The 21,526-nt window shown below is 44.0% G+C and overlaps 2 protein-coding genes across 4 annotated transcripts; both read right to left on the bottom strand.

Annotated features, from left to right (window-relative positions):
- Positions 1-9,468: 9,468 nt before the first annotated feature.
- LOC129324422 (uncharacterized protein F54H12.2-like) lies at positions 9,469-10,782 on the bottom strand. The gene has a single exon (XM_054971680.1). The coding sequence runs from the start codon at positions 10,780-10,782 to the stop codon at positions 9,469-9,471; it is 1,314 nt and encodes a 437-aa protein (XP_054827655.1).
- A 2,205-nt stretch (positions 10,783-12,987) lies between these two features.
- On the bottom strand, positions 12,988-15,736 carry LOC129332846 (uncharacterized). Of its 3 annotated transcripts, none has more exons than XM_054984145.1 (3): positions 14,720-15,736; positions 13,940-14,636; positions 12,988-13,851 (listed from the first exon to the last, which is right to left on the bottom strand). In XM_054984145.1, the coding sequence occupies exons 2-3, from the start codon at positions 14,303-14,305 to the stop codon at positions 13,156-13,158; spliced, it is 1,062 nt and encodes a 353-aa protein (XP_054840120.1). In that variant the 5' UTR covers positions 14,306-14,636; positions 14,720-15,736; the 3' UTR covers positions 12,988-13,155. The 3 variants fall into 3 exon arrangements, with proteins under 3 accessions (XP_054840120.1, XP_054840111.1, XP_054840128.1); XM_054984136.1 differs by having other exon boundaries at positions 13,940-14,959; positions 15,044-15,736; XM_054984153.1 differs by lacking the exon at positions 12,988-13,851 and having other exon boundaries at positions 14,146-14,636; positions 14,720-14,959; positions 15,044-15,736.
- Positions 15,737-21,526: the final 5,790 nt, after the last annotated feature.

Below are 21,526 nucleotides of genomic sequence, written 5' to 3'. Positions count from 1 at the left end.
TCAGAACCATACCAAAGTTGTAAAAAACATAACCACGATATATGCGATAAGACCCCAGATGCAGGGTCCCAGGGGGCGAAGTAGAGGTTACTCAAGAATACTTGATGAACACTGCCCTCTTGTGTAAAAATACTGACAGGGGGCTTTTAGAAGATAGCTGTAGGCCTATGTCAGCTAGAGACTAACAAAATTTGGGGGGGGGGTATGAGCTTTGCTTAAAATGATCTTCATAAAACAACAGTGTTTCCCCCAAAATCTACGAGCCTCTATGCATTATTTAACACCAGGGATAGAATTATTTGTGTAGAATTATTCAGTTGATCCTGTTCGCATCTCCTACAAGTCCCCAAAAGGGAATGTTTCTGGCATCCTAAAAATCTGATTCTGGTACCACCAGACAGAACACGGCAACAGTCTGTTTTCAAAAGATAAGGGAAAAATGTGCTGATTCCTCCATATTATGGGGGTGCCATAAAAGAAAAACACCATATTTCAACTGTTCTTCAAAGATTTGGGGTATGACGGGTGTGGATCTGAAGGGTTTAAAAACCACACAGACGGCACAGCTTTTACACACGCTTTCTACCCACTGCGTCAAGAAGAGAGAGAAGGTAACAAGCCATCCTTGGTGAGTATCTATGGGCTAACAGTTCTTACAAGGGATTCTAATATTATGTATTTTTCCATTTTTAATAAGGACAAATTATGAGCGACCATCATCACATTCTGGATGATCTTGAAGGTGAATTTTTAAATCAGCATGCTTTTTCCAGACTGAGAAAGGGTTGAGGGGTTTTACCCTGCTGCCAGAATACTGTTTCTCCACACCTGCTTATAACTACACTTTTTAAATCTAGCACTCTCCTACAACTATTGTGTATATGAGCTCTGTTAATGAAACTGATATGATTCACACCCCTGTCTCTATGTTTCAAAGGGGGGCATTAAGAGCTCATTCTTTATCCAACTGTTTATCAAATAGGGGTCTGATAACAGCCTGTGCTCTGCTCTGAATGCTGCACACTGCTCTTTTCTAACACAGCCTTTCATTGTAAAAGTTATTGCAGAATTTGTGTGTGTGTGTGTGTGTGTGTGTGTGTGTGTGTGTGTGTGTGTGTGTGTGTGTGTTCTAGGATTCATTTTTGAGGGGTGTTTTTTTCTAGTGGCTGTGATTATATAAATGCGCCCCATAGCTGCTAACTGTACTTTTAATCTAAATTTATGATGCTATGCTCTTTTGTTAATGAAACTGATATGATTCACACCTCTGTCTCTATGTTCCGAGGGGGGCATTAAGAGCTCATTCTTTATCCAACTGTTTATCAAATAGGGGTCTGATAACAGCATGTGCTCTGCTCTGAATGCTGCACACTGCTCTTTTCTAACACAGCCTTTCATTGTAAAAGTTATTGCAGAATTTGTGCGTGCGTGCGTGCGTGCGTGCGTGCGTGCGTGCGTGCGTGTGTGTGTGTTTTCTAGGATTCATTTTTGAGGGAAGTTTTTTTTCTAGTGGCTGTGATTATATAAATGCGCCCCATAGCTGCTAACTGTACTTTTAATCTAAATTTATGATGCTATGCTCTTTTGTTAATGAAACTGATATGATTCACACCTCTGTCTCTATGTTCCGAGGGGGGCATTAAGAGCTCATTCTTTATCCAACTGTTTATCAAATAGGGGTCTGATAACAGCCTGTGCTCTGCTCTGAATGCTGCACACGGCTCTTTTCTAACACAGCCTTTCATTGTAAAAGTTATTGCAGAATTTGTGTGTGTGTGTGTGTGTGTGTGTGTGTGTTCTAGGATTCATTTTTGAGGGGAGTTTTTTCTAGTGGCTGTGATTATATAAATTCGCCCCATAGCTGCTAACTGTACTTTTAATCTAAATTTATGATGCTATGCTCTTTTGTTAATGAAACTGATATGATTCAGGGGGTGGCGGGGTTCTTTTCAGAATACTGCTCATGCTTTCTCACACCTACTAACTTTAAAGCGGGCTGTTCTCTCAGTCAAGTAACATGCATGTATATTTATGCTAAATTAGCATTGCCAAGCTCTTTGTTAATGATGCTGGTAGAATAGAAAAATGCATGTGATGAATTTTTGTTAACTGATGAATGTATCATATGATGTATTTTGTTTTTTGACAGGTGCTGAATCAATAAAAATAAAAAAGTCTCAGCTGTATTGTACAAACAAACACACAATGTGCACTAATGCTCACCTTATCTTGTGTATCACTTTCATTATAGCAGCAACTTTTAAATTTTCTCACCTACACATGACATAATGCTGGTATTAGGGTGTGGGGGGGTGTGGGGTGCTCAGGGGCCTTACTACTGTACGGGTGTGTATATACTCACACTATGAACCCATTCCTGCCAGAGAAAGTCAATGTGCCGCATGTAAGCATTCTCCATCAGCCATGATGGGTATTTTACCCCCCCCTCCGCATACGCACCTTGTACCTATTCCTACACATCTGTATCATCTGTTTCTCACCCTCTATCGTTTCTACACAGAAATATTTCTTGATGATTTGAATATGCCCCTGGAAACTGCTCCTCCCAAGAGCGCTCAACAAGCCAGCACCCGCCGCACTACAGATGTGCAAGCAGAGGTCCACGCCTATGGCCCAACTTTCTTCAGTGAAGAGATAGGTAAATCCCGCCGCTCACTAATATATACTATAAAGCTGTATCAACACAGCTAGATTAACCCCGTCCCGCTCTCTTACAGAAATTATTTCAGAGGGAAGCACCATGCCAGTAGCAGCGACAGAGACTCCTACAGCAGCCCCTAGTAAGTCTCAGCTTAACATGGGTCTGAGAGTTATGCTAGATAGCCACGGGGGAGGCAATAATGTGTTTTTGTTTTCTAGATACATCAGCTGCTGTGCCCCCGGGTGGCCAAAGACGCAGGAGTACAGCTCACAGCCTGAGACGACAGCCAGAGTCGAGTGCTAAAGGAGTACCACCTGCTAAGAAGAAGAAGCCCGACCCTCCACAAAATATTGAGGAGCGTTACAAAAAGCTTTTTGAATACAGCCAGAAACTTTGTGACGGCCTCAAGAGGCTAAAGGAGAAAAAGCTGATTCTGGAGAAAGCACAGCAGTCCGTGGCTGAAGAAGAAATACAGCTCGGCAAGCTATGTGGCAAATATACACCTGATATTAAAAACGGTAACAACTATTCTGCCTGTAATGACAATTCATTACAAGGGGGTTGCGGGGGACCACAGGCCCTTTCCCCCCACCCCAGGGGAGATGAGGATGCCAGAGGTGCTGCTCCACCCTCTCCACACCATATGCAGGAACAAGAAAGTGTGTGGGATGCTGGGGGGCTATCTTCTACCCTACAGTGCTCACAACCCCTGTCACAGGAAGTTGCAGCATCTCCTCTAGAGACACCCCCAACTGAGAGGGACAATCCACCTCTAGAGGAAGATGACAACTCACCGGATGCGGGGGTTCATGTGGAGCGTGTCAGATCCTGGGAGAGGCCTTTTGAAAGATACAGGTCACTAATGATTAGTGAAGAATTTCGTTTTGTTAATTTAGACAGGGTGAACTCATTCCCCCAGGCTATTGCAGCACTATTCAGAGGCATTCAAGAGGTTCTGGATGAACTGAACGGGCGAATAGAAGATGGGGACTATGTTCAGTTGCGCTTAGAGGGTGGTGGGTTAGAAAATGCTCTGTATTCATTTAAGAAGAAAAAGAATGAACTAAGCACAGGGGAGTTCCTTGAATATATTAGTGCCTTGCTCCAGAGCAACAGGGAGATTCTGGGTAACAGCACATTACGCCTAGTAGCTACCATTGTAAAAGCTCCACGGGGGGGTGGGCGCCGCTCAATCAAGTCTATCCCTTATAGCTCTATTATTGAAAAAAAGAGGCAATTTCTGGTGGACTTCAACAGTGAGCACCACAACCTCTGCTTTGCAGGTGGTCTCTTGTCTGTTATGGCAAAAGGGCAGCCCACAGATGCAGAATTGTTAAATGCTGCCAGAAAATTGCACAGAGATCTAGGGTGGTCGGATCAGAAAAGGGTGGGGCTCAATGATATAGCATGTATTGAAAACCATTTAAAAGTCAACATTCATGTGGTTACATGTTCTGATAAGGGGTGGGGGATCTTTAAAACACAGGAACCGCGGTATCCAAATACGTTCTTCGTCCTGTTACATTCGGATCATTATTACGGTGTGCGGAATGCTAAAGCATTGATGGGTGCACGAAATTACTGTGGACACTGTCATACCCTATATTGTCATAAACACAATTGTTCTAGGTACTGTAGAATGTGCACAAACATAGACTGCAAGAATGAGGTGGGGGTTGCAAAGAAATGTCCACACTGTTGCATGTACTGCAGTTCAGAAGCATGCTTTCAAAGACATTGCGCGTTGGCAAGAATAAATGAGGTGGAGTGCCCAGCTAGGGAGTGGTGTAAGAAATGCAGGTCTTATACTGATGTGAAGCATAAGTTCAAAGAGTGTCACGGGAGGGTCTGTAAAGTCTGTAAAGCGAACCTTGCGGAAAATGAGGATTACCACCTATGTTACATAGAACCTCTTAAAGAGCCTGCATGCTCGACACACTACATTTTTTATGATTTTGAATGCATGCAAGAAACAGGGGAACATATTCCTAACCATGTCCACGCTCGAGCTTTTAAAGAGGACCCCAAATGGGCAGCATCTGGTCAGTCTTGGGAGTTTAAAGGTGAAACATGCGTTTATCAATTTGTTAAAACATTCACCACAGATAGTACATTCAAACACTGCACGTTCATAGCTCATAATGCCAAAGGCTATGACTCCTACTTTATCGTTAAGCAGCTCATCATGGAGAAGCTTGATCCCCAGCTGGTAGCCGTGGGGGGAAAGCTGATGTGTGTAACAATAACTAGTCTTGACATAAAATTCATAGATTCTTTGAACCACCTGCCTATGGCACTCTCTAAACTTCCCAAAGCCCTGGGGTTCAAGGGATGCAAGGGTCATTTCCCACATTTTTTTAACACTGTTGAAAATCAAGCCTATGTAGGACCATTACCCGATGTAAAATACTATGGTGTGGATCACATGATGCCCAAGGACAAGGCCGATTTTCTGAAATGGTATGAGGAAAACAGAACAGCAACGTTTGATTTTCAAAAAGAGTTAGCATTTTATTGTCAGCAAGATGTTGAAATTTTGGAGCGGGCCTGCACCATGTATAGATCTGAAATTATGAGTATGACTCAAAAGGGGGCCCAGTCTATAGATCCCTTTCAGTACCTCACTCTTGCAGGGGTATGTCTTGCAATGTACAGGTTTAACTTCCTGGCCCCCGGTACCATCGCTATTCCACCCCCAGATGACTATCACCGCATAGTGAAGAGATTTTCAACTGCATCGGTCCAATGGCTCATGTACACCGAATACAGTGAAAATATCCAAATACGTCACGCGTTAAAGGGTGGCGAAGTTCAGGTAGGCTCTTACCATCTAGATGGCTATGCGGTCATAGATAATAAGAAAACTGCCTTTGAATTTCATGGCTGCTTTTGGCACGGGTGTGTGCAGTGCTATAATCCATCAGAGATTAACAGGATGACAGGCACAACGTTTGAATCTCTTTACAATGCAACATGCCGCAGGTCTGATGATCTTAAAAGGCGTCAGTTTGAAGTCAGAAGTATTTGGGAACATGAGTGGAACCATTTAAAGAACACTGATGAGTCTGTCAGAGAATTTCTTAAAGCCATGCAGTTTCCAGAGCCGCTAGTTCCCAGAGACGCCCTGTTTGGTGGCCGTACTAATGCAATCATCCTCTATTACAAGCCGGCACCCGGGGAACAGATACACTATTACGATTTTACCAGCTTGTACCCATTTGTTAATGCAACAAAATTGTACCCTGTTGGGCATCCGCAGATCATTCAGGACAATTTCAGACCTCTCACAGATTATTTTGGATTTGCTAAGGTTAGAGTTTATCCCCCAAGGGGCCTCTTCTTCCCAGTGTTACCTTCTAAGGGGGGTGGGAAACTCCTTTTTACGTTGTGCCGCACGTGTGCTGATATAAAGCAGCAGGAACCATGTACCCATAGTGATGAGGAGAGAGCCCTTGAGGGAACGTGGTGTACTGTGGAACTGGAGGTAGCTCTGGTAAAGGGTTATCGGATAGTCAAAATCTTTGAAGTCTGGCATTTTGCAGAAAAATCTGACAGGTTGTTTTCAGAATACATAAAAAAGCACCTCCGTCAGAAACAGGAATCATCGGGCTATCCCGAGTGGTGTGTGACAGATGAGGACAGAGAGAAGTATATTGCTGATTTTTATAAAAAGGAGGGGGTCCTTTTGCGCTCTGATCACATAGGGATGAACCCCGCCAAGCGTCAGATTGCCAAACTGTTTCTTAATTCTCTGTGGGGTAAATTTGCTCAGAGAACAAACTTGGCAAATACTGAAATTGTGAGAGATCCTGACCGTTTCTTCCAGCTGGTATTTTCAGACAATCACGATGTGTCATCATGCAGCTTTATAAGTGAGGAAGCTGCATGTGTATCATGGAAATACTCTAAAGGCAGGCTGACTACATCTACAAACACCAATGTCTACATAGCCTGTTTCACAACTGCATATGCGCGCTTAGAACTCTACAATTTGCTAGACAAACTGCAGGAGCGCTGCTTGTACCACGACACAGACTCTGTTATATTTGTGACCAGGAATGGGGAGTGGAGCCCCCCCTTGGGGGATTATCTCGGGGAACTCACGAGTGAGGTGCCCCCAGAGCAGCATATAACAGAGTTTGTTTCAGCAGGCCCTAAGACCTACGGGTACAAGCTGTCAGGGGGAGAGGCGGTGCTGAAGGTAAAGGGAATAACTCTGAATGCCGCCAATGGTGAAAAGATTAATTTTGACAGTTTGAAAGATTTGGTTTTTGGCCACGTCTCAGACCCTGAGCCCCGTGAAATAGTGGTGCAGCAGCAGGGGATTGTCAGAGACAAAAAACGTTTTGTCATTGAAACAAAAGCTCTTAAGAAAACTCAGAAGGTTGTTTATGACAAACGTGTGATTGTTGACGGCTTTAAGACGCTACCTTACGGTTACTGATATGGATACAAGGTGGCTGCACCCTTTCTCAGCCATCCTTGCCGGTCCCAGCAACTGCGGAAAAAGTTATTTTATAAAAAACCTGCTTTTGAATGCAAAATCTACACTCTCTGTCATGCCGGAAAATATTGTGTGGTTTTATGCCTGCTGGCAACCCTTGTATGAAGAATTGCGGCGCCGGTTCCCCTTTATAAAGTTTGTAGAGGGCTTGCCCTCAAGCCTGAATGATGATGAACTGCTGCCTCCTAATAAAATAAACACAGTCATTGTGGATGATCTGATGGCCTCAGCGTGTGGTAGCGCCGAAATTGAGAATGCGTTTACTAAGTATGTACACCATAGAAATCTGAGTATTATTTACATAGTTCAAAATTTATTCTGCCAGGGTAAGAGTAGCCGCACCATCAACCTGAATGCGAAATACATTGTGTTATTTAAAAACCCCCGAGATAAATTACAAATAGCAACTCTAGCGCGCCAGATGTACCCCGGTAAATCATCCTTCTTTATGGAAGCTTATGAGGATGCCACACGAAAGCCCTTTGGGTACCTGGTGGTGGATTTAAATGCAGCCACTCCTGATCCCTACAGGTTGCGCACTGGCATGTTCCCCCCTGACCTGCCTGCATCCTATGTTATTAAAAAGACAGCGGGTGGGTTCAAAAGGCGCTAACATTCAGCTGCTGTGACATTTTAAGGAGAGGTGGCTGACCATTGCAGAAGCATGTCAGAGTGCTTAAAAAGAAATGGGGCGCTACTAAAACTCGTCTCCAAATCTTCCCCTCGCCTAAGGAAAGCTATTCTGAGTGCAGCCCCAAATGATCTAATCAAGGCTATTGGAGAAATAGCTCTAAACACCCTAAAAGGCATCATCCCCCTATCACCGCGTCAGAAGAACGTCCTGCGAAAAAAACGAGGCATCATTAAATCCCTGAGCAGCGGTAAAACTCCTCTTACAAAGAAGAAGCGGCTTGTGAGGCAGCAGGGAGGCTTTATCGGATCCCTGCTAGGTTTTGCTCTGCCCCTGATTACCAGCTTTTTAACCCCTTCCTGATGGAGCATGCTGAGAAGATGTACCTGGTCCCGAGCCATCAAATAGATCGGCTAGCTATTCAGAGGCCCCCTGAGGGTGAAAGCATCAGGCACACAGCTGTACACTCTCTAGATAGGGAGATGAAGACCGTTCTAGAGAGAGGGGACCTGTCTGAATATGAGAAAGCCAAACTGTACGGGTCTCTCCTCCAGAAATATTTAACCCATGTCAGAATGGGAGAAGAAGAGAAAACTAAGCTGAATCTGTATCTCCCACAACCAGGGTTAGCAGCAGGCAGCGATGAAAAAAAGGCCGCGGTTTTTGAAGAGGTACTAGACAATATGCCCCTCCGATACAGGAACAATGCTCGTGTGCTGCTGAAGAAGATGGGTCAAAACAGTGAAATAGCCTCGTGGGATGAGAGGGGAACTTTTCTTTACAGGGGAGTGCCTGTAGCCGGTAGCCACTTACTCGACCTCATCAAGGCTATTACTCACGCGCGTCCTCCCTCTTCTGCACCCCCACCTAAAGGCTTTGATGTGTTTATGACAGCTTTGGCTGAACTCAACACCCCTGCTTCCGTCGCGGGCACCCCTGCTACTAGAAAAATACTAGAGGGCCTGAAAAGCCCCCAGCCTTCGGTTTTAATCCGCCCCCCTGCTTCTTCTTCTAAAAAGAAAAAAAGGAAAAAACAAGAGGTACCGGCACAGTGGTTGACCGAAGAATAAAATATTTTTGAAATGTAAACCTTTGTCTGAGTATTTTTAGACAAAAGACACGGTTAAATTTTTTCAGAGGGTTTTATTAGGGGTACAAGAAACACAGGTTTGAATCCGCGTGTACATGTTTTGTAAAGTCTTTGAATTCTCTCTGTTTTTCACAAAACTCATGACCATCCTGTCATTCTGCTCGGGATTGGGGGAATACATCTTCACAACGGTGTCAAAGGGGGCTCCTCTGCAGCGCTGATGTAGAAAAAACAGACAGTGGTGACCGCAGGTGTTAGATGTGGGTCCTTGGAGCCTGTTCTGCTGAAAATGGACCTCCTCAGAATTTTTGTTTAAAAATTTCATGATGGCTTTGGGGAAGAGGCGGCTGCTGGGTGAGTTCCCATAAGAGTCAAAAAACTCTGCTGTGACATGGTCTGGTAGGTATATTGCTAGCCAGTGTTCCCCAGGGAGGTAGTGGGGATGGGTGTTCACCACTAGAGATGCCGGCCTCCGAACCACTCTTTTAACAGGAAGTTGATCGCTGGGGAAGACATCTAAGAAGGTTTTTCGGGTGCGCGGGTTGTCAAGTAAGGCCTGGGATAACTGGATTGTGTCCATCTTACATGTAATCAAAAAGCACGTTACGGTTGTGGTTGATCTCTATGACATTATCAAACACCCCATACACAATCAAATTAACGGTTCGTGGTAGGGCCGCAGCAAAACGTATTTCTGCTCTCAGGTTCCCGGTTTTAATCAGGGAGTAATGGCCGGTGCAGTCCTGATCAGGAGAGAGGTCAAAAGCAAACAGGGTGTACCCGTGCCTATACTCTTCACGATCTACCAGGAGGGGCCTGTCCTGAAGGTGCTTCCCCGCTGTTTGCACGAGGCTCATGTATTCTCTCACGTTGTTTCCGGCTTCAAAGTCGGGCTGGAAGGGCTTGGAGGGGACCTGCTCCCCGTCCACGTACAGGGCTACAAAGTTAATGTTGTAATGTTGGAAATGAAAAGGGTTTTTGGTGAAGGCGCCGCTGAAAGCGTCATTGTCCACGAGCCCCATGACCACCATTTTGGGGAGCTGTCCCAAAAACAGGTTGTCTTGGTTGCTCACGCGAGCACCAGTAGGGATGCTGAACACCTTCATGTCGACACGGTCCACAGGGTATTTTGCTGTGGATGTCAGCAGAGCCTCAGCGTGGGCCAGCCGTACGCCTGGGGCTACTTTCACTTTCTTCACAAAGAGCGCAGCAGAATCCATGTGGAGCTTATAGCGCATTGCAGCCCCCTCGCCACTCATCAGGCAGAAAGAGTCTTTGTTACGAGCTAGTTTGATTTTGACATCCACGCCATTTAAGAGCAGCTTTTCTTGAAAAAATATATCGGCGTGGAGATGGCCTAAAAGGTCTACTGTTTTGCTTTCGGCTGCCAGCAACGCCCTTTTGGCAAATCCTTTGTTACCTTGGTTCAGCAGGGTGCTGTCCATCAGACTCGCTGTATCCTTATAAAATCCGCCTGAAGAAAATTGGGTAGATAGGGTTTCAAAGCTGTAGTTGAGCACTGTTTCAATGAGAGCCCTGTAGGGATAACAGTTGTTACTCTGGCTGATGAGCCGGTCGCCTAGGGTAACATCCAGCTGACTGAAAATGGAAGCAATTGGGTAGTTCACCAGTGCCACTCTAGCATTCTGTGCGATGTCGGTACCATCTTCTTGAGTAATTTTACATTTCACATACAAGAGAGTATTGTTTAAATCAAGGTAATCTTCACCATTCCCGGCTATGAAAAACTCTAGAGGTGCTGACCCCGTGAGGGCCGAGAGGGGCGGAACCTCGATATATACGCTTTTCTCAATGCTGGTCTGGGTAGGGGCTATCTGGAACAGGTCGAGCTCGGACTTTACACACTCTTCCGACCCGCAGTGGATGAAAGCCATAGCCGTTTATAGTACGTCTTTGAGCCTCCTGTGAGACTCCTTCTTCTTCTTGTTCTTTACTCTCCCCTTCTTCACATTTGTCTGTTTCTTAGCTCCCCCGCGCCTTCTTTTAATGGGTCCTGGGGGGCCTCTGCGTGTGCTGGATGCTTTTCTTTTCAGCCCTCCCCTTCTTTTAAGATATAGAAAGCCTGACCCCTCCTGGGGGGCCAGTTTATTCATAACGCCGTGAGTCACGCGGCTCACAACATCTTGAGCGATATTACGCGCAGCGGTTTTCAGGTGTGGCTTGACAATATCCACCCCTTTTCTAAAAAGTGGCACTGCCATTCGAAAAAGGCGCCGGAAAATCCCCCCCACCCCCGCTCCATACATAACGGGTGCCCCGTGGAACCCGGGGAGGCCATAACCCGCCTGAGATTGGTAATATCTCCTAAGCATCGCAGGGTCTCCATAGTCTTTCACGATCACCATTTCTTCCGTGGGCGTATGTGCAACCTCACAATCACCTTGCCGTAGCGGAATGGCACGGCCCGATTCTGATCCGTCTTTATTTCTATGCGGATGGTTTCAATGTGGTGCTTATTGATTGGAATATAGTGAGGCTCGTCATATGTGACCGTGATAAAGTCGTGGTGCTTCCCCTGTACAGGAACACACCGTAGAAGGGGCACCGCTGTGTCCCCCACTAACTGATGTTCTATGATATCAGTGTACAGGTACAGGGTATTAATCCCTCCTGTAATATCTCCGCAATTGTAAATTCTTTTGATCGGAACATTAGGGGGTGCCCCCATCACATGGGCTAATTCTTCACTCATTGTGACAGTGTAAATATCAAGCCCGTTAAATCTGAGCATTGCACATGTTGGATCAAAATAGAATTGTAGATCAGGGGGCGTCCCAGCCTGTCTTCTGACGGCTGTATTCATAAAATCTGATATGCTGCGTAGGTCATAATAATAGCCTGAACGCACATGATACTCATTGCTATTGGCACCTTCAGAAATCCTGAATGATGCATTCTGGCTAAATGTGTACCAATTGCGAGGATACTGAATTTCAACCAGCCCCACTTCCCATTCTCCCCGCAAATCAAGTGGCTTAAACAGCCGCACTGTGAAAGAGGCGCTGGTATTTTCGGGAAATAAGTCCATAGACGCATTGCTAGGGAGTGTAATGTAAAAACCGTCATCCCCCATAGTGGTCTGCTATGTCATCAGCCTGCACCCAACTGTTAAATTTAGGTGGCCAGCCTAACCACTTCACTAAAAGATACTTCTTTTTCTTCTTAGTTCGTGTAGCAATAATTTTCTCAACCCTGTATGTCCTGTCCTCTCGAGCATTAATCTTCTGCAATTCCTCAGGGTAGAATCTCCCTACTAATAGTTCACCATCAAAGTCTTTTAGGTGAAATAAGGGCCGCTCGCCTCTCCTTGTGATATCTTCTATTATGAAAATTTCATCGGTGAATGTCTGCTCATAACCCTTCTCAAAAGTGCCTTTAGTTTTCGATACTCTCACGTGATCTCCTTTTTTTAATATGGTATCTGTTTCTTTTCTTTGAAAGGACGGGTCATAAACGCGCCTCCATATCAGGAGAGAGTTAGATGCGTTAACATCTATGGGGCGTGCCTGAATAGTTCTATGAAAACTGTGATTGTACCCTTTTAGAAGCTCTTGTAACACATTTGTATATCTATAAGTATTATTGGCTGTGAAATACCGCCACATCTTTGACTTTAAAGTCCTGTTAAATCTTTCAACCACCGCTGCCTTGACTTCATTGTTGGTCACAAAGTGGTGAACCCCATGTTGTTTTAGTACATTGCTCACTTTTTTATTAAGAAATTCTTTCCCCCTATCTGTTTGTAACTTGCACGGAATGCGGCCCTGCTCGAATATATTTTTAAAAGCCGCTGATACTTCAGCCCCTGTCTTGTCTTTCAGTGCTACTGCCCACGCGTATTTAGACAAAATGTCAATCACCGTTAGAATGTATTTGTACCCCCCGTTGTATTTAGAAAGCTGTTGCATATCTGCTAAATCAGCCTGCCATTGCTCATCCACACCACCAACATAGGTCTTGTTTCTTTTAAAATGAACTCTTGCTGGCTTATGCAACGTGTACGCATCCTGATCCAAAAGCCATGCTTGCACATCCTTTCTAGTCAGTGTTTTACTAGTCTTAGAAGCCTCTCGAAAGAGAGATTCTGCTCCCCCAAAGCTACCTGCTCCCCCCGGATTATAGTAAATCCCTTTTAATACCGTCTCTTGAGGCATCATGAACCGACTCAACGCTTTTACACTGGGAAAAGGCATTTTATTAAAGTGTGTACAGATTGTGGGCTTTCAACCACAACTCCACCCCCCCCTTCAATTTCCTTCTCTGGTCATAGTCTCGGGTGCTGCTCCATCAGCCCGCAACTCGGGATCTCCTTTTCTCCCCCCTGGTGTTCCTAAAGGCTCAAAATCACTGTCATCGGTTTCAGTTATCGACCATTCATCAGAAGACTTGCAGCAACTAAGATTACAGTATGGCGCATATGGTCTCCACTCATCATCTGAGCTGTTAGAATAGCAGCAATTTTCATAGCAGTAACTCAGCAGAGGTCTCCTCTTTTTCAGCTTCTTCCCTACAGAGGGCTGTGGGTAATGCTCATCTTTAGAGCTCTCTATGCTATCCCCAGCAGGGCCCCACATTGTCTCCTCATTCAGTAGAGTGGGGACTGGGGGCACCTTGGGTGCGACACCATCAGTTTGCACCCCCTGCTCGACATTTTCACTCTCAATATCGCTATTATCATCAGTTTCTGTTAACGACCACTCATCAGAAGAGTTGCAGCAACTATAATGACAGAAGTCCAGGCGCGGTCTGTCCGAGTCATCTACATAATCAGAATCACAACAGGTATCACTGCAGTAATCCGTCTTAGGTCTCCTCTTTTTCAGCTTCTTCCCTACACGGGGCTTTGGGGGATGCTCATACTCAAAGCTGACCGGACCATCCCCAACCGGGCCTCTCGCTAGCACCTCATCCAGTAGAGCACACTCGATCAGCACATCTGTTGGCTGCAGGAATAGGAAAAAGAAAAACATTTTAGAATTGCTTCTCTAGCCACCCTACATTCTTCCAGGACCCTCCTTCTTTCATACTTACATCTGGGACCAGGTATTGAATGCGCGGCTTTACGCCTTCTTTCACCGGGTCTGTCGCTTTTGCACTATCAGAAACATCCAATGTTGGATCTATTTCCCCAACCTCTATGGGGACAGCATCCTCTGGTTCATCCCCTGAGTCCTCACAATCTGCTCTGGCACCCTCATCATCTTCATCATAGGGGACTTCTTGACAATATGCTATGTGGTTGCAAAATCTGCAACAGTCAGGATCAAACTTGTTCTCCTTGACCTCCTCAGCCACCGCTACATAGTTCAGCTCCGCCATCTGCAAAATAAAAACAGCCGCCCAGTATGCTATACCCTGTTTCCATTTTCCCCTTTCCCCTAGTCTCAATACTCTCATTAGGGTAGAGAGTCTGTATGCACTGCGACACTTTTTGTTTCAGCAGTCCTGGTACTGTGACGTCTTCCTCATGCACTTCTGGTCGCTCTTGGATACCGTGTACACTCTGCATTTCTTCATAAATGGGCTCCACTTTCTGGTCTGTCACATGCTCATCCCCTCTTATGCTTTTCGCTCCCTCAGCCGTCTCCTCCTCCTCACATCTCAGGCAACCGCATTTTTGCCAATCTGCTATTTCTTCACAGTACGGACAGCACTCTGGGTACACTTCTGTGTGCGCCGCTTTGACTATTTCGGAAAACACCTCCCAATCCACTTCATAATCATCTAGCTACAAGAGAAAAAAACTCTGTTTTTCTACTTCCCACAGGTGTCTGATTCTTTTTCCGCTCCAGCCTTCCCCCTTGTACTTACCCCCTGTACTAAAAAACGCACGCACTCGGGTCTGTCAAATCTAGCATCCGGATCGTCACCGGGTTGTTCAGGCTGCATGCATTTGAATTTTTGCCAATACATTACACCACGTCCCAGGCATCCGAATTTTTGTCGATATGCTACTTCAAAGCAGTGATCACAACACTCCGGGTAAACTTCTGTGTGAGCTGCTTCAACTATTTCTGAAAACACCCGCCACGGTACTTCTTTATCCTGCAGCTACAAAAAAGAAAAAGGCCTGCTTGTTTTTCTGCCACCTCTGGGTCTGATTCTTTCCCTTCTCCCCCTTCCCCATGCACTTACCCCTTGTACTAAGTGAATAATGCACTCTGGAAAGTCAAATCTCGAAAGCTCTCTACATTGTGCATCTTCTTTGCGGGGTTCTTCGCAAGAAGCTCGCATTTCTTCCACAGCTTCAGTTCTGTATGGCTCCGGCGTATTCATTTTCTCGTAAACAGGCTCTGCTCCCTCAACAGCGCTGCTAGCCCAGCAAGAACAGCCGCAGAAGAAGCTGTGATCGTCCTGCTGCTCTTCCATTTAAAGACCAGGCTCCCCTGCCATCTCACCGCTCATTGGCGCATTTAAACAACATCCAGGAGGTAGGTCCAGTCATGACGCGTGCATAGCAGCGTCACATGAGCCCCTCAGGGGACCTATACAGAGACAGGGGGCTAGGGCCGTCAAAAACCATTTCTGGGGGTTCAGGGGAGCGAAATGAGGGGTCACATGAACCAGCTAGGCTCTTCTAGGGAGCAGGGGGCTGGTCTGCCCCCCAATTTTCCACCCTAGCACCCCATAAACTCAAAACTCTTTCCTATTGGTCCACAGGGGCAGGCGGGACCCTGCTAGGCCCTTCCTGTCAGGTGGGGTACTGCTTCCGGGGTCTAGAGGTGGTACTTCCAGGTCTAGAGGTGGTACTTCCAGGTCTAGAGGCGGGATTTCCGGGGTCTAGAGGTGGTACTCCCGGGTCTAGAGGCGGGACTTCCGGGGTATAGAGGCGGGACTTCCGGGGTATAGAGGCGGGACTTCCTCCCAGAAAGGGGCGGGGCACCTGTCACTTTTTGTTATGACATGAGGTACCCCCTTATTCTTCTTTAACACATACAGAGATATCAGTTTCAATGGATAACACTGAAAAACAACTACAGGGCTTTGATCTGGAATTTATAAGCCAATACAAACCCTCTTAGATTAGTGAGCTTGCTCTGGAGTAGATGTGCTATGAATTAGAGGCTTGGTATTCATCTTTTCTCTGGGAAGTCACAATGAGGCAAGAGTTACGTTATACTCACATTTCTTATCTTTCTTCATCACATAATTAAATGTCAACCAGAAGGACCTCTTGAGTTAATAATGATTTGCCCTGTACTTGCTCAGTAGTAAAGTTTTTTTTAATCAAGCTATAATAACTCTTCTCACTTCATCTTAGACAAATGGGACCAATCATAAAACATGCATGCCAGGAATGAAATAAACACATAGAGGATCAATTTGTCTTTTAGGAAGATTACTCTGCTTTTAGTTCTTTAAAATGTAAGGCTAGTATTGATACACATAATCAGTAGGCCATTACGCTGAAGCACCAAACTATTTGCATGCACAATTACATGCTGTGATGGCAAGAGTATCAGAGTGAGTATCAGAAAGCAGGATCCAACCTTGCCAAGTAACCTTGGGCCAAACACTTTCTCAAGCCTAACCCACCTCACAACATAGTGGTGAGAAGAGAATCTCAGGAAGAAGTATGTATACTGTCCCAAGATCCTTGGAAGAAGGGCAGAATTAAAAAGAGAAAGGGCCACTGAATTAAATGTGATTGGGCACCTCTGAAGAATGCAGTGAGAAGGCTGACTGATACCTCACATCACTCAATGTCTCATCATTGCTGCTGAAATTGCATTTGCAAGGATGCCAGGGCGTATGAAACGTCTGTTTGGATGTCTGATCTGTGAAAACTATTTTGTACATGCACCTTAACAATTGATGTTGCAGTAACTAAAGAGGGGTGGCTGAACTCACTGACCTTCTGATAGGCATGTGATAATCTTCCAAAGTCTAAGAGCTACAACTGCCTTAGGGAGGGGGCTGTCTTATTAAAATAATAAGAATGTATTTAATGGTTAATTAGTCTGGATGCTAGTCCATAATGTGACATAATTTTCAAATTAATGACTTACTGATTCTTACTGTAAGAGAATGTAGGGGGATGCTGGAGTGACAGCATAAAGATCACTGCAAAGAGGGGGGGAGAAATGCATCAGAAGTTTCTCAGTTAGATGCAAAAGCCAAATAACGGGATTACTATTCTGCCCCCTTCCTTATTCTACCTCTAGTATAAGCCTGCGTGTGGGGAGCGCGAGTTATAAATGAAATGAAATAAATAAATGAAATATAAAATTTAATAAATTAATTAGAAATGCAAAAGTTAGATTAAGAACATCCTCAGTATGATTCCACATTTAAGAACTAAAATCTTGTATATGTACATATTAAAACCAATAATATGCAGGTACAATAGTACATTTCATTGCCATGTGTGTGTGTGTGTTATGTGCCGTAAAGTTGTCTCTGACCTATGGCGGCCCTATGAATGAAAGACCTCCAAACGTTCTATCTTTAACAGACTTGCTCAGATCCTGCAAACTGGAGAATGTGGCTTCTTTTATTGAGTCCCGCCATCTCATTTTAGGTCTTCCTCTTTTTCTGCTGCCTTCCACTTTTCCTAGCATTATTGGCTTTTACAGAGAATCTTGTCTTCTCATGATGTGACCAAAGTACAAAAGCTTTAGTCTTGTCATTTTAGTTTCTAAGGAGAATTCAGGCTTGATCTAGTACCCACTTATTTGTCTTTTTGGCTGTCCATGTATCTGCAAAATTCTCCTCCAGCACCACATTTCAAATGAATCAATCTTCCTGTCAGCTTTCTTTACTGTCCAACTTTCACATCCATACATGGCAATGTGGAATACCATAGTTTGGATTATTTTGCTCTTGGTTCCCAGAGAGACATCGTTATCTTTTAGGATCTTGTCTAGTCCCGACACAAATGGTGAAATGGGCATTAAATTTTAATAAAGAGATTACAATGGAGGCATGGGAGCACCTGTGGAAAAATACTATGAAAATATCTACATGTGTAAATTTAAAAGAGAATGGATATAAGATGATGTATAGATGATATTTAACACCGAAAAAACTAGCAAACTTGAGTAATGCTATGTCAAACAAGTGTTGGAAATGTAAACAACATGAAGGCTCTTTTTATCATATGTGGTGGACTTGTGATAAGGCTAAACAATTCTGGTCTAAGATATATGCAGAAATGTTGATAATTATAAAAGGTAACTTGCCGAAAAACCCTGAGCTGTTTCTGTTAGGACTTAGCATGGAAAAAATTAACGTAATGGACAGGACATTATTATATTATATGATGGTGGCAGCAAGATTATTATATGTGCAGTATTGGAAGCAAGCGGAGATTCCAGAGATTAAAGATTGGATACAAAAACTGTTGTACATGGCGGAGATGGACAAGTTGACTAGAAAATTGAAAGAACAAAATTCAAATGAATTTTTAAAAGACTGGGAGAAATTTAAAGAATATCTGGAAAATAAGTGGGATGTGAAGGGACAGTTATGGTCTATGGATAATTACTGATGTCTATATGATAGTGGAATTAAAGTTTAGGCAGGAACTTTACCTTTAAGAAATGGGAATATTAGAAATATTAGAATAGATAAAATATGAGGAGAATTAAAAAGGTTTTAGTGCTGTTGGGGGTCAAGAGAGAAAGGGGGAGGGAGGGGGAGGAATATATGTTTTAATTAATTAATATATGGTATAAAAGTTGTAGAGTGTTATAGGGAACTGATGTATGTATTAGATATATGTGTGTATTAACCTACCCAATAAAATTCTTTAAATAAAAAAAAGGATCTTGTCTAGTCCCTCACAGCTGCTCTTCCAAGTCTCAATCTTCTTCTGATTTCTTCACTGCAGTCTCCCTGTTGGTTGATGATTGAGCCAAGGAATAGAAAATCTTGAACAACTTCAATTTCCTCATTGTCAACTTTAAAATTGTGTAATTCCTCAGTAGTCATTACTTTTTTCTTCTTGATGTTCAGTTGTAATCCTGCTTTGGCGCTTTCCCCTTTAACCTTAATCAGTAGTCGTTTCAAGTCTTTGCTATGTTCTGCTAGTAATGTGGTGTATCTCAAATTGTTAATGTGCCATATGTACAGAACCAAAAATCCAGATGTGTTTTGGCCCAAAGACCATCCTCAGTGATATGAAAATTTCACCAACAGCATACATGACCTAGCACACAATAAACCTGGAATGGAAAATAAAAGAGGAGACAAAAATGTGTAATGGTTAATAACTGGATACTTGGTTGGAAATCAATATAAAACAAATATATTAGAATAAAATTACTCATGCTAAAATGAAATTATACATAACATGGAGTGAATTCCTTAAAATTCTGCCACAGGACAGCATGAAATCAAGTTGGGGCAATGCATCTAAGTTGGGGTTGTTATTCCTTTGCCCATAAACCTACAATAAACAGACATCTCGGCTATCTACTGTAGAAGGAGAAGGAGGAGCATGATGCAATAGAATGAGTAACCCTGAGATGGAGGATAGTCTCTGAAACAATTGCATCAATTAAAAAACTATTTTCTGTCAGCCCACTATACCAAAACAAAAAAAAAGATATCCTACTATATAAAAGGCAAACCGTATTCCTGACAACTTACCTCCTACCCTGGTGAGCCTCCAGAGGGTGTTGCTGTGGAGGGAAGTCCAGATAAGGCAGCCCGTCACTCCACAGAACACACCACGGTGGGAAGCCCAGGCAGGGATCAGGCATGGAGCAGATGGCAATGCTCGCCCTCCACCTTCACCCAGTTGGGATCAGGAGCAGAGCAGGTGGTACTGCCTGCCCCGCTTCAATCCACCGGAATCAGGCATGAAGCAGAAGGCAATGCTCCACCCACTTCACCCAGCTGGAAGGGAGTAAGTGGCAATGCCTGCCCCCCTCCTTCACCCAGCTGGGATCAGGAGCGGAGCAGGTAGTAATGTCCACCTCCGGCCATCACCTGGCTGGGATCAGACGTGGAGCAGGAGGCAATGCCCACTCCCCCCTTCACCCAGCTGGGATCAGGAGCGGAGCAGGTGGCAATGCCTGCTTCCCCTTCAACCCACCGGAATCAGGCATAGAGCAGGCAGTAATGCTCACCTCCCCTTCACCCATCCGGGATCAGACATGGAGAAAGTAGCAATGCCCACCCTCCTTTCACCCACCCAGGATCAGGAGTGGAGCAGGAGGCAATGCCCACCTCTCGCCTTCACCTGGCCAGAATCAGTCACAGAGAAGGAGGCAATGCCCGCCAGCCCACCCTCCCCTTTCTAGAGCCCATTGTATTTTTTCCCCACAATGGGCTTTTTTTACTAGTAGTGCATAAAACCCCCCACAAACAATACAATGATCAGCATTGGACCAAACAACCATAATATTTACACACACAACCAGTCAATTTCTTCATTTAAACGTTTAAGTACCAACGTTTCCAGTGTGAAGATCCAGAATGTCTCCCTTTTCTTAAGAAGTTGCAATTGTTGTGAAGACTTCACCTGTATTTTCTCTATGACCCAGAACTTCACATCTTTATCAGACTTTTCCAAGGCCATGAAGAGTTTAACCAGCAGAGACTGCAGGTTTTTTTTATATCTATCCATACAGGATGAGTTGTAAGACCTACTTATAGCCAATTGCATGGGCATTGTATACAATAAATAACACCTTTGGAGTTACAATTAACAAATGATCTAATAAAGTACATTTATAATTATAAAACATGTTGGTTTTAAGATACAGACCACATATGGTGCAATTACCACACAGAAAGTTATCTTTTGGAATTCCTCTCCCCTCAATCTGGATATTTGTTAAAGGATTTTTAGACCCCTTTCCATAAAATCTTGTTGTGAGCACACATTCAAGCTGACAGCACACAAAGCACACAGACACATAAGATAGCCTAGCTCCAGTGTCACAATTCTTCCTCTGAGATATTCTGCTTGTCAGATAGGTCTCAAGTGAGAAAGGTCACTGATCAAAGTATAAACATTTTCTTTCTTTTTTTTAATAAAGTTTTTATTGGATGGGTTAACACATATTCATTATACATCTTTTCAAATATTCCCCATTATCTTAATACATGCATCCCACCCCCTCCCCCTCCCCCTTTTCTATATTGACTTCCAACAGCACTATAACCCCGTTATTTCTTATCGTTAACTCTAGATCTCGTCTGTCCCTATTATTAAAGGCAAAGTTCTTACTACTTCATTCTTAATAATTATTGAGAGACCATAATTGTCCTTTTACATCCCATTTCTTTTCTAAATAATTTTTAAATTTCTCCCAGTCCATAATAAATTCCTTTGGATCTTGTTCTCTTAATTTCCTTGTTAATTTGTCCATTTCCGCCATGTACAACAGTTTTTGAATCCAATCTTCCACTTCTGGTAATTCTGGTGTTTATACTAACCTTTGATCTTTTATTCTGTAAACAAATAGCAATTATTCTGTAAACAATCAGTGCTGAGGGTATAGAAAGCCCTCCAATGTAACTGGTCCACAGTTCAACCTTGAAATTGGTGATGGGCTTATTCTGTAAACTATAAACCCATATTTCTTTAAAAGATCACTGACTTTGGTGTCTTAATTCTGTGTGAGGTTATTGGCTGAAGGGGGGGGGGGTTGAATTGAAACACAG

This window comes from Eublepharis macularius, chromosome 1 (genome assembly GCF_028583425.1).
Source record: "Eublepharis macularius isolate TG4126 chromosome 1, MPM_Emac_v1.0, whole genome shotgun sequence".
In the NCBI taxonomy this organism is placed as follows: Eukaryota; Metazoa; Chordata; class Lepidosauria; order Squamata; family Eublepharidae; genus Eublepharis; species Eublepharis macularius.
This window is presented reverse-complemented; position numbering and strand designations above follow the sequence as displayed.

Excerpts from the sequence above, each read along its gene's own strand:
- LOC129332846 (XM_054984145.1), bottom strand. The coding sequence starts at position 14,305 with ATGAGAGTATTGAGACTAGGGGAAAGGGGAAAATGGAAACAGGGTATA. Across the intron at positions 13,852-13,939 it reads TTCAATACCTGGTCCCAGAT|CCAACAGATGTGCTGATCGA; the intron begins GTAAGTATGAAA and ends CTATTCCTGCAG.
- LOC129324422 (XM_054971680.1), bottom strand. The coding sequence starts at position 10,782 with ATGGCTTTCATCCACTGCGGGTCGGAAGAGTGTGTAAAGTCCGAGCTC.